The following is a 13954-nucleotide window of genomic DNA, read 5'->3' on the forward strand; positions in this document are numbered from 1 at the left end:
TTATCAGGCTGTTACTGGTATACCTCAACTGGCTTAAAAATGTATAATGGAATACTTCACACATGTGACATAAAACTTAAGCGCTCTTTGAATAAAGGTTCCGATGTAACGATTTCACTCTTTCATACACAGCTACCCCAAACGTGTGTATATATATATATATATATATATATATATATATATATATATATATATATATATATATATATATATATACATAGAGAGAGAGAGAGATCATTGTTGTTGAAGCAAAATTGTATAATCCTGATAATGGTCGAAAAATGTATTACTGTACTTTACTGTAATTAAACAAGCGCTGCTAAAATTAGATAATGTATCAAATACAAAGAAAATTGCCACACGATTTTAAACTCAATCATGGCAAAGTCGATAATATTCTGTTCTTAACCTTAGTTATAGATCAGAATGCCTGGAGGAAGAGAGTTTGATATGGTCTGATTGTGTTAGATGGATTTCTGACATGAAAACAGACTTTAGATTGAAACAAAAAGATTCAATAATAAATATGATGGTCATTAATTCATATAATTTAGTATTTAATAATACAAAGTATATATCTTTAAACAACTGGAAATCTTGTAGACCTTTATATTTTCAGTTTACTTCAATTAACCCTGCTGATGGCACTAGCTAGTCTTTCTATCTTGATGTGAGGCTACACGTTCAAGCAATCAATCAAGAATTAAACAGAAGCACACTCCTATAGTATGACTCCGCTTTGTCACTAAAGCTGCAGCCTCACGTATTTCGTTGCACGGCACTCAAATCTCTCCACAGACTCATTTTTTTCTTGTTGAGGGACTAATATCACCGTCTTGGAAACATATCTTACCAATATATATATATATATATATATATATATATATATATATATATATATATATATATATATATATATATATATATATATATATATATATATATATATATATATATCCAGGCTCCCCACCTAGTTAACTTACCTAACAGTCAATATAACTACTCATTCCTAAACCAAGCGCCAAGCTAAAATCCCTCTCTCTCTCTCTCTCTCTCTCTCTCTCTCTCTCTCTTCAACTAATAGTCACTCATTTTATTCTTTAGAGTACAAGAGAAACCATGGAATGAAGCGCATCATCGAAGGAACCCTAAACACTATATTGCGTCAGGGGAATGTATTGACTGGTCGAAACAAATCAAGCGAAGAAATTTTCCAAAACCGAGGTTGCGAGACCCAGTGATATGTATTACAATAACCCAACAGGTGCTCTGGCAATAGAGATAAATCAGGATTATGCGAATATATATCCGGATGCTGCAGGTAAACATTACGAGACTCCATCTAAATCATGCTGTATCCGGTCTTCGCGTCGCGATACCAGTTCCTCACACCATGCAAAAAATACGAACGAAATGTGTGTGTGTGTATATATATATATATATATATATATATATATATATATATATATATATATATATATATATATATATATATATATATATATATATATATATGAGAGAGAGAGAGTGAAATGCTGCAGGTAGTCACTGTCAGAATCCCTCTCAATCACTGGCTAAGACTAGAATCCAGATGCTGCAGGTAAATACCTCTAGAGTCTATCTCAATCACTGACCCAAGAGACGTTATGTTAATTATTTCAGCCATGTCTTTTAAATCCTATTTTCCGTCTCTTTGATAGGAAACACATTTGATTACGTGTCAATGCATAGCATACATACTAGTATATAATGAACACACGACTGCGATGACTTAATCTGTACCGTACAGACACAACTACGACCAGAGAAGACCCGGTTGGGACGTTGTATTATCCAGTAACAGACCACAATTTGCCGTCACATTTGTCCTTTCTTAATCAGTCTTCTAAGCAGGAAATTACGGCATTTACATCCGGTCGTTATGCCTGTCAATAAGGACAACATTACAGGCTATGCTGTGTTATGGCTGTCAATACGGACAAGATTACAGCCTATGCTGTGTTATGGCTGTCAGTAAGGACAAGGTTACAGCCTATGTTGTGTTATACCTGTCATTAAGGACAAGATTTAGCTAATGGTGTGTTATGTCTGTGTCAGTTACTTCATCCAGTCTCGCTAACTTTATTGTCTTGAAATGACTATTGATTGATATGTTCTGTTTGCATCAAGAGGATCGTTCCTACATAACTATGGGTGACATTTAGACAGAGTACACAACGTCGATGGTCGGACATTGACTATATTTAGTTATTTAACGTGCAACCATTGATGAGATCTTGAAAATGATACCGCAAACTCTGTATGGACACAAGTGTCCATTCTAAATCTTTTGCTCAGATTACCGTCCACCAAACTAGCCCACTACTTGGATTACATTTTACAGGCTGAAATTGAACATGCAACTCTCTCCAAATCAACCGGTCCGACTGGTCCAAGTTTACTAAGGCACTCGCCTTTTCAGATCACTCACTCATTTCACCTCTCTCCACCTGAGTTCCAGTCTGCGATTGACTAACGTGGGTATGCCAGCAAGTTTGCCACTAAATTTCCGTGGGTCGCTGGTTCCCCCCGGTGTCTTCCAGAGCTATTCTTCCAACATAAATTCCTGCCGCCTTGTATAGTCTATCATGTGCTGAAACATGACGATAAACCCAACCAAAGAAACAAAATATGGAATGCATCATAAATGGTGAAGTTAATATAGATCTTCTGAATCAAAACCTAGAAGACTGGGTTGACTTGATTCTGTCTCATAACCTATCTCAACTGCTAATAAACCAACAAGGGTAACTAAGACATCGTCTCGTTTTGCTGTTCATGCCGTTATCAGTCACCCACAATTATAACAGAAACTATTATACCCTGCTTAGCTCTAAACATCCATTATCCGGTCTTTGCGTTGCGTTATCAGTTCGTCACACCATGCAAAAAATACGCACGAAATGTTCCATACAAGTTATACAATCATTTTTAAAACGATTTGTGTATTAATGCACTATCGGCAGTTTTGTATAACGCGTCATTTTTTATCCCTTGATATTGATAATGCTTAAATGACACACACACACACACATACACGCACACACACATACACACACAAACATACACATAAACTCAAATACAAACACAACCGAAAAAAGTATAGTTATGACATAACAATTAGTCATTAAACTGAGTGACGTCTAGCCAAAACCAGACTGGTAGAATTATAAAACTTTGCAAACAATACAACATTTCTTATCAAGAACACCAAGAGTAATAATTACTCTAGTTAAATGTATGGTATAACAGACATACAACTCATCTGGAAGCGTTGAAGTTTGTTTCGATCCTTCTTGAAAATACTGCACCAAATGAAACCGTACATAATGAATACGAAATTGCAAATATGATCAATGTATTGTGTGAACGTATCTGCAACATATTTCCAACACATATGCTTTTTTCATCCTTGACTGATTTTGTAGTAGAATGAGTAACTTTCTGATATTTAATTTATTATACATAGAGTTTATTTTCGTGAAGTTTTTAGTATTTTTTTGCAGTCTTCATACCACAAATGCTACAGAGAAAGATGGGACTATTTCCCATAATATTATTGCACACAAGGCGGGGGGGGGGGGGGGGGGGGGCTCACTATCGAAAGAATTAAACAGCTTATGCGTGAGATTGACATGAGGCTGATGTTTCTCCTACTTCCATGCACCTCTGAAGGCAAATACAAATAAAATAGCTTTCGTTTTAAATAAAAAAAATTACGTATTGCTAACAAGAAAGAAATAAGTTCTAATTCATAACTTGTACACTAAAGGAACACAAAATGTTGTACCATGTGAACAGATGTCCTTTACTTTCAAAGACCGGGAGATTTTACAGGGATACGTCTACCAAGACACGTTTCAGTTAATTCAAACGTTACTCCTAAAATAGCTGTTTGGGACCAGATATATTGATATTGTATCTTTCTATTCTAAAGATTACTTCCACTTGGAAAAAGAAGATGATTTCGGAAAAGACATGCACGATGAAGATGAAACGGAATCAGATGACGATAATAAGGAAACCTTGAAGGTATCTTCGGTGGCAAGGCAGCTTCACGACAATACTAACAATCTGAGTGAGGGAAATGACAAAAAGGACGAGGAAGACAACTTTGTTGACGAAGATAGGAGCATCACTTATGCTGAAACGTTGGAGACGATAGACCCAAAAACTACCACATACGATTTTAAGCAACCCATGAGCCACATAGAAAGGGAGACAATCCTTGTACTGGTTGCATCGTACCCGGGTGCAGGATCCACTATTGTAGCTCAACACTTGAGCAAGATGTACGGTGCCTTCCTCATTCATCATCCTTTTAAGATGCTCATTGACAGGGGATACTACAAAGAAAATCTTATTTGCTCTCTGAACGGAACATGCAGGTGAGAGATTTTGACTCCTTCCGATGTTGACATGGTAGTTTCCGTCTCTTTTACTACCTTTTCATTTGGGGACATAGGATTCAGTTTTTATATGCACGCAGGCAGTTGCCCCCATGCAAGGGGGAGGGGCACTATCGTGATTTTCTACCCTCTTTTACAGCTGAACTTTTCATGGTCATTCACCTTCACCTTGGTCTAACGGGGTCAGTTCTTCATAAAACATATACTTAGAAGCTGGGTTGGGGAGAGGTGCTTTGGCAACTTCATAAAAACTGTTGTCTGAAGCAAATTAGAGGCACCACTAAAGAACATTGCTCCAAGAAGCATCAAACCTTCGCGACTGTTGTTTTTTTTTTTTGTGAGAATGCAAAATTTGAGTTTGAATTATAGATTTGGAGTCAAATTTCTTTGTTTTTGTTTTTGAGCAAAAGATGTTTAATCTGTTTTGCCCATTTTAGTAAACATAAATAAAATAAGTCTTCAAAAAAGTTAAATCGGGAAAATATGTTTTGTCCATTTAGCACAAATTAGAATATTTATTTATAATTTCATAGATGCAGTGTCTTTGTTTTTTCGTATGTATGTTGGTTGGTTGGTCGGTTGTTTTTTTTCAATAAGAATTTGCTGCCCATTTTTTCCCAAAACGAACATTGTATGGGACAATGAAAACACTGAAAATGAACTCTGTGACACATGTGAGTATCTTTATGATAGAAATTCTAGCAATGTACTTAGTGGATTCCAGATTTCGCAGTTTCCGAAGTAACTTTTTTGTATTTATTAAATTTACATTATCTGCCACTAATCGTACCTCTTTGTTTTCTTTTCTTTATGAAACGACAACCTATCTTCGATTGATAGACTTGTTTGGGTTCCCATAGATCGTCACTTACGGCAGTTGCATTTTCTCTTATAATACCATTTCAGGACTCCAACAAATTCCACGCAGAGACATGACTTTGCAATTTACTCACTACGGAGGATGTTTTCTTGTGAATTCAGCAAGATACATCCCGCGATCTTGCACACGTTCGACAGTTATCCGCAATTCTTGGAAAGCCACATACAGAAGTGGTACACAGATTGTATCGACGGAAGGCAAGAAGGGCAAGCATGTGTTCAACACTTGGAGAATGCATGTCTTGCCTCGAAAGTTATAATCATTGAAGAAACCCGGATTTCACTAGACGTTGTTGAAGCCTTGAGCCAATACATGCCTGACCTTAAAATTATCATTGTTGTAAGGGATCCGAGGGCAATTACACTCCAGATAGACAAAGACGGAGATCTGGATCAGAGGCATATATCGGCTCATTCAATAGAATTGTGCTTTAGAATGATAATGGATTTAAAAAGGACTGGGAACTTCCACATTTCAAACCCAGATTATATTAAAATTCTACTGTATGAAAATATGGCTGATCAACTAGAAATAACGGAGAAACAACTACGTCAGTACCTCAGCCGCGGGACCGAAACGGAAAGTGCGGAATTCATGAAAGAACTAAACTTTAACCATCCTGAGGACGATCCTTATTACTGGCGGAGTATTTTGAATTTTGACTTTGTAAAGACATTAGACAGAATTTGTGGTGACCTGTACCTAATGCTAGGACTCAGAAAGATGGAGTATGAAGAAGAATTGAGTAACCTCAACATAAAAAGTAGATTAAATCATACGGATTTGGGCAAATTAGATATTTTATTATCATAATCTTGATACATGTATGTAATGCTTTGTTCCAGGTACAAATTAATAAAAGTCAGTATTATATCATGAACACGCGTGACAACTTAAATACCCTGAAGGGTCTCGCTAAAGGATTCTAACTAAATAAGAATTCATAAATTATTACAAGCATAATTAACTGTTGTTTTTCGTTTTCAAATGGCATCTGAGATAGATCTTGATCTCTCAAACAGAGGTAATGTTTTGTATCCTCATAGAGCGTGGTTATCTAATATAGTCATGATGTCCTGCCTTTTTTCCTATGTCATTACGTACACTAATACATTCATGATTTCCTACCGTTTTGTTCTCTGTGTCATTGCATACACTATCTAACACATTCATGACGTCCTGCCGTTTTTCCTGTGTCACTGCAAACACTATCTAACATATTCCTTTTTTCGGTTTTTGGTGGGTTTTTTTTTTTTTTTTTTTTTGTATATCACTGTATACAATAGATGACTCATGCATGATATCATGTCGGTTTTTTTTCCTGTGTCACTGTGTTACACTACTAAATAAATTCATGATGTCATGGAATTAATTTTTTCAGTGTCGTTATTTACAATACATAACACATTCATGATGCCTTGGGTTCATGTCATTAATTACATCACGTAATACGCATGATGTCTGTCATTTTATTTTCTGTGTCAGTGCATACACTACGTTACAAAGCTATGATGTTCTGTCGCTTGTTTCTGTGTTATTGTTTATACTATCCAATTCACAAAGATAGCGTCACTAATCTACACATTTACGTGTGTCTCGCTAGAGTGAATGTGTCTCATCTGCAACTGTTGTGTGACAAGTACATGTATCTTGCTTGATTTGTACTTCATGTATGGTGTGTGTGTGTGTGTGTGTGTGTGTGTGTGTGTGATTTCGTGTTTTGAACGTAGATTTAACAATTATTCAGGCATATCGCTACGATGTATGTAGTGTGGCAGTTTATAGTGATGTCTAGTACTGGAACATCATGCCGCAGACATGTAATATGATGTCCCACCCAGTTCCATTATCCTGACAAACGGATGATCAGTCCTAACACTAAACTCTTAATACTGAGCGCCTAGCGAGGCAGCTGTTAGTACCATTTTTAAAAGTCTTTGGTATGACTCGGCCGGGGATTGAACCCACGACCTCCCGCATCCGAGGCGGACGCTCTAACCACTTGGCCACCGGAGTGGTCATGAGTTTCATCAACAAATAGATTTTCGCGCTTACGTGTATCTTACTTGTGATGCGATGAATGGGTCTTACCAGCAAACAGTGTTTACTACTTACGCGTATCTCGCTTGTAACGAGATGAATGTGTCTCACCAGAAAATACTGCATAAAACTTAACGTGTATATTGCTTCGGATGAGATGAATTTATCTCATCAGCAAATACTGATTTACACTTTCATGTGCCTCGCGTTGGACCTGATGAATGTGTTTTGACAGATGTTTTGACAGCTGCGTGTGACTGTCTTTGGAGGCAAATATTGTTTGACAGTTACACGTATCCTCAAAACCGATATTTTTTGGAGTCAAGGATTGTTCCTTCTTTAACATCATCATTTTTTTCTCCTTGATCCCCAACTCATCCACGCCAAATAACAAACAAAAATTCAGATTCACCATTCAATTTATTCTCAAATGCTTGGGGTTTTTTTGTTGTTTTTTTTTATTAATTAAAAATTGGAAATTTATTTTTGGCTGCTAATACCCTAACACATAATATTTACTGTAAGAATGTAGCTTTTCTGCGAGATAAGACTGGGAATATGTCCCAAGGGTACACGAAGTTAAACGATACTTGAAACACGCGTCGATACTGATTAGGACTTAAAAACTAATCAGAAGTCTTTGCACCACAAAAGCGTTCCAACTTTAAAGGTGAAGTCTTAATGCTTGTACATTGAAGAAAAGTACGTTTAAATGCTCCGTAATTGTGCTATATACTATCCATTTTTATGGATGATCAATAGATCAATATATAATGTTCGTGTTGGTGTTTTATTGAAATATCAGGGTTTTACTAATAAGGCGTCAGGACTCGTTTTTGATGTTATGATGATGGAGGCCTACAAAACAACCTTCTAAATGCTAGATTTGCTGAACTGGTTTTTAATGGAGAAAATTCATTACATAAATGTTTATATGTAACCATGTTTGTCACATGTCTTCACGCACGTGTCACAGTATCAGAACGTAACAGATAAATATCCTTGGATTAAATAATCATTACTGGATACCATTAGTCTCGTCAGTGAGTATGAATATGTGTCTCTGTGTGTGTGTGTGTGCATGTGTACCTGCGTGTGTGTGTGTGTGTGTGTGTGTGTGTGTGTGTGTGATTTGGGTTTTTAACGCAGCTTTAACAATTTTCTAGTCATATCGTTTCGATATCTGAAGTGTGGCTGTTTAAAGATATTTCTAGCACAGGGGCATCATGAAACACACATGTAGCATCATGGTTCTTCCAGTCACATTATCCTGACACCAGGCTAACGAGTCCTAGCACTAACCTCTTAATACTGAGCGCCAAACGAGGCAGTTGCTAGTACACATTTTCTTATGCTTTTGGTATAAGTCGACAGAGGCTAGAACCCGCGACATTCCGAATCCGATTAGGAAGCTCTAACCACTTACGCCACCTGAGAATTTATTGCAATAACTTACCAGTTTAGAAAGTGTTATGTATATTTGATTTAAATATATCTGATTTAATATAAATTGTTTTCAATTTAATTGTTTGTTTGTCAGTTTTAAATTTTTTATTTTTCATTACATTCTATAGTAATGTAAATTTATTCACTAGAGATGACACTTTTTCCAGAAAATAGTTTGACCTTGACTGCTCGTTTAAGTAAACCCCAGGTTTTGACCTATATCCTGACCTTGATTCAAAATTAGTAGCAACCACGTAAATAAGTTATATTTTTATTTTAAAATGATTGATTGTTGTCAAGGTCATGATGGGATTACTGATTTAAGATGTAAACAATTTTTTTTACATTTTAATTCTTAGATTATAATGATTGGTTTTCGTCAGAGCCACACGGTGTACGTGATCTGTAACAAGTAAATAATTTCGACGAGGTTCTTGAACATGATGACGTGACCCTTTTTGAGTTTTAGAATACGATATAACCTCTGTTTTGGAGAGATATTCTCAGTAGTTGGGCTATTACAGAGGAAAGTGACTTTTGTGCCGTTTGGAGTTATTTAAAATTACTGGGATTTAAAAGGATTAATTCTTTTTTCCTGGAAAATACGTGTGCTCATATGAAATTGTTGAACAAGGACAGCTTTTATACAAATTTATTCAGATTTACAAAACCGGAGTGATATTTCTTCTTTCTAATAGGAACTGTAGACTTCAATACTACAGACTACAGCATACGTTATCGTATTCCATCTTTTATGCTTCGTTGGGACTCGAACTTGAAATCATTAGAAGATTTTGTTATTAGAACTTCTAAAATTGTATTCTTGGATTATTTTTAGATTTGATTCTTCAAACCGTACGTTCACATTGTTTCATTTTTACAGAATTTTCCAGGGAAATAAATTATTATATTTTTTCAAACCTTCTTGTTTTCAAGCCTTCTTGTGTTACTGTTTTTTCGAGCCTAAACAAATAACATAAGTATTGGGTAGCTCGTCCTAAGGATAATTTTCATTTTGGCTAGAATATTTCAGAAAAATCTTTTTTTTAAATTTGAATTCCCCATGTTTTTTAAATTTTTAGTGAAATCGGCAAGCTTTTTCTAAAATGTCGCCAAAAGTGGAAATCTTTCTTTCAAATCCTACCCAGGAACAATTAGATCTTTTAAAAAAAGTTGAATTTCTTCAACTTGCCAGAAAATGTGATCTTTCTGAGGTGAAGGATTCCTTAATGAAACGAGAAAAAAGAACTATTTTGGTTCAGTATTTGGTAGAAAAGAATGTTTTCGATAAAAGTGCTTTGGCTTTTATCAGTAAGTCTGTATCAGACTCTGACTTAAAAGTGAAGGAATTAGAATTAAAATTACAAAATGGAATTGGAGTTGAGGAAGCTGGAACTTCAGAAAGAAGAAAGAGAAAAACAAATGCAGTTGCAATTGGAAAACGAATAAGAACAAATGAAATTGGATAAAGAAAAAAATGCTATTACGAAACGAACAAATAAAGTTCCAGCTTGAGTTAGAGGAGAGAGAGGGAGAGGGTGTAGAGACAGGAGAGAGAAAAAAAGATGATTTACAAGCGGAAGAAAAAGAGCAAGAAAGACAAATGGAGTTACAAAAGAAACAACTGCAAATATATATGGAAGAAAGAGAGGAAAATCAATGTAAAATGAGGGAAACTGAACTAACAAGTGAAAAGTACATTCATACTTCAAATCCATATTTAAGTTTTGACCTTATAAAGAATATTATATTAGTGCCTCTTTTCAGAGAAAAAGAAGTATCCAAATATTTTACTCGTTTTGAAGACGTTGCGAAAATTTGAAATGGCAAAGGGAGCATTGGACTCAGTTATTATAATGTGTACTCACTAGCAAGGCTAGTGATATTTGCATTTCACTGTCAGTTCACCACAGTGATGACTATGATGTGGTTAAGGAATGCATCTTAAGGGGTTATAACATAGTCCCTGAAGGTATTCGGCAAAAATTCAGAAACTATAATAAAAGAAGCTTGGCAAACTCATGTCGAATTTGCATGAGAAAAAGAGCCCTTAGTTGATAGGTGGTGCCAAGAAAGTTCAACAAGATTATGAAAGTCTCAAACAACTTGTATTACTTGAAGAGTTCAAGACCTGTGTCCATAGTGACATTAAGACTTATCTTGTCGAGCATCAGATCGAAACCTTGGAAAATGCTGCTCGTGCTGATGATGAGTATTCTTTAACTCATAATGTTTCGTTTGTAAATAAGACTTATACTTCATCAGTCTTCTGGCAGAAAATTATTTCAGCCTAATACAAGCCCTTCTGAAACTCAAACTGGCACAACTTCTAAAAGTCAAACTTCAGAGAAGCTTGATTCAAGATCATTGTCTCTTCATACGTGTACCTTTTGCAAGATAAAAATGACACGTTATTTCTGATTGCTACAAGTTAAACAATAGGCATCAGAATTAAGACAGACCTAATTCAAATGTTCTTCCTTGTAAAAGGTCAAGGTCAATTTCATGTATTGAAAACAATACATTTGTTTTGTCTAATTAACCTCAGTCTGATTTTATTATGGACAATTATGAAACATTCATATCGAATGGTTCTATATCACTCTTGGGTAATTCAGCTAATGTTATCCCTATTAAAATCTTAAGGGACACAGGAGCATCTCAGTGTCTTTTATTGTCAGGAGAATTGCCTTATTCTGAGAAGTCTTCTTCTACTGAGAGTATTCTCATTCAGGGAGAATAGTGCAGCTTTGTTAATGTTCCTCTCCATTGTGTAAATGTGTCATCAGACGTAGTTTCAGAACGTGTGACAGTCGGAACAGTCTCTGGTTTACCCGTTGAGGGCATTATTTTATTACTAGGCAATGACCTAGCTGGAGACAAGGTTGTTGTTAATCCATTTGTAACTGATAAGCCTTGCTTGGATCAGTCCATCCAATTGTAAAAGACTTCCCTGATTTATACCCAGCTTGTGCAGTTACCAGAGTTATGGCAAAGAAAGCTCTTGAAAATGATGTTGATAAGGAAAGTATTCCTTTAGCTGACAGATGTATTGGTCAGGCTTTTGATGAGGTCACTTTAACTCCTTGTTTGGATCAACCAAAATTATTGATCACAGTGATTCTCTTTTAACGACTCATTCTTTTTATTCTAATCAGGGTGATAAACGACAATCACTTGTCGTTGAACAGGAAAAAGGTCTTGAGATCTCCTGTTTGTTTCAAAAGACATATTAGTGAAACTGAAGCTGCTGAAGTTCCTGTCTGATATTTCATTAACAATGGAATTCTTCTGAAAAAACGGATACCTCTCGATGTACCTGCTGATGACGAATGGTCAGCGAACTATCAAATTGGCATTCCAAACCCTTACAGACGGGAAATACTTAGTCTGGCCCATGAAACTCCTTTGGCTGGTCATTTAGGGATCAATAAAAATTTCCACAAGATCTTGACTCACTTCTATTGGTCAGAAATCAAAAGTGATATTGGTAAATACTTTATATCTTGTTATACCTGTCACCTGGTAGGAGAACCAAATCAGAAAATTCCCAAGGCTCATCTACAATCTATTCCTGTCTTTGACGAACCATTTAGTAGAATTATGGAAGATTGTGCTGGTCCCTTACCTAAGACCAAGTCAGGTAAACAATACCTGTTGTCTCTTATGTGTGCGTCAGCAAGGTTTCCAGAGGCAATTCCCTTGAAGAATATAAAATTTAAAATAATAGTAAAAGTTTTGATAAAGTCTTTTACTCAATTTGGCCTTTCCAAATCTATCCAATCCGGTCAGGGGTCAAATTTTACGTCTGGATCTTACCAGCATATTATACTTGAATTTGGCATTCAGCAATTTAAGTCAAAGTGAAATTATGGTTTGGCAAAACTATAGAGGAGGAAACTTTTGAGCCTTATAATAATGGAGTTATGTCCCTCTTGCTCATTCTTCAAAGTTTTCTTCAGATTAGATATTACGGCCCTTAAAAAATTAGGAAAGAAATAAATGAGTTAAATTATAATATTAGTGCTCCTGAGATCTAAATAAATTATAGGAGTACCAGTTTATTGAAAGAGATAGCTAGGTTAAACATGCAATTAATTTAGTTGTATCTGTCTCACTCAGTGAAGATTTATGTGAAGCAACATCCTCTGATTTTTCTGATATTGGAGTGACAAATCTTCGAAGTTCTGAAATTATTAAAGATCTGGACCAGAAACTTTCACATTTGCAAGAGCAAGAATGAAATGAACTTAAACGGTTATTATTTGAATATGAGCACTTATTTCCAGATGTTCCTACAAGAACCAAACAAATTTCCGTGAGGTTGAAATTGAAAATTCTAAACCTGTGAAACAACACCCGTACAAGATGAACCCTCTCAATGGTTTTGCAGAACCATGTAAAAGTGACTGGAGTTCACCATGCATACTTGTTCCAAAACCATATAAAAGATCCCTATGTGTACCGATTATAGGAAGGTGAACAGTGTAAAAAAAATTAGATTCATTCCCATTACCAAGAATCGATGACTGTATTAATAAGATCGGAAATGCCAAGTATGTCACCAAATTTGACCTTCTGAAAGGATTTTGGCAAATTCCACTAACGGAAAGAGCAACGGAAATTTCGGCATTCGTGACTCCAGATGGACTTTACCAATATAAAGTAATGCCGTTTTGGATGAAACGGTGGCCAAGTACATTTCAACGTCTCATGAATAAGATTACCTCTGGTCTAGATAATTGCGATGCTTACATCGATGATGTCATCATCTACAACGACTCATGGAAAGAACATTTATCAACAATTCGGAAATTCTTTGACAAACTCACAGACGCATGTTTGGCAATTAATTTGTCTATTATGATTTATGCCGTGCTAGTGTAACTTTTCTAGGACATATCGTGGGACATGGACAAGTTAAACCTATAGATGCTAAAGGCAAGGATATCTCTGACTTTCCAGTGCCTGTAAATAAAAAGCAATTGATGCGATTTTTAGGTATGGCCGAATACTATCAATTTTTTTTTCAATTTTCCTCTAATTGCTGATCATCTGACAAAATTAATGAGCCAGAAAAACAAGTTCCTTTGGACTGAAAAATGTCAGGAGGCGTTTGACAAGTTGAAAGTCATACGTA

At 35.7% G+C, this 13954-nt stretch overlaps 1 protein-coding gene across 1 annotated transcript; it reads left to right on the plus strand.

Annotated features, from left to right (window-relative positions):
- Positions 1 to 1138: 1138 nt before the first annotated feature.
- Positions 1139 to 6696, plus strand: LOC149771692 (uncharacterized). The gene is made up of 3 exons (XM_089948201.1): positions 1139 to 1321; positions 3977 to 4427; positions 5355 to 6696. Exons 1-3 carry the CDS (start codon positions 1243 to 1245, stop codon positions 6139 to 6141), a joined length of 1317 nt encoding a protein of 438 aa, XP_089804327.1. The 5' UTR covers positions 1139 to 1242; the 3' UTR covers positions 6142 to 6696.
- The last annotated feature ends 7258 nt before the right edge of the window (positions 6697 to 13954 follow it).

This window comes from Sinohyriopsis cumingii, unplaced genomic scaffold, assembly GCF_028554795.1.
Source record: "Sinohyriopsis cumingii isolate HCF-2022 unplaced genomic scaffold, ASM2855479v2 utg001711l, whole genome shotgun sequence".
NCBI lineage: Eukaryota > Metazoa > Mollusca > Bivalvia > Unionida > Unionidae > Sinohyriopsis > Sinohyriopsis cumingii.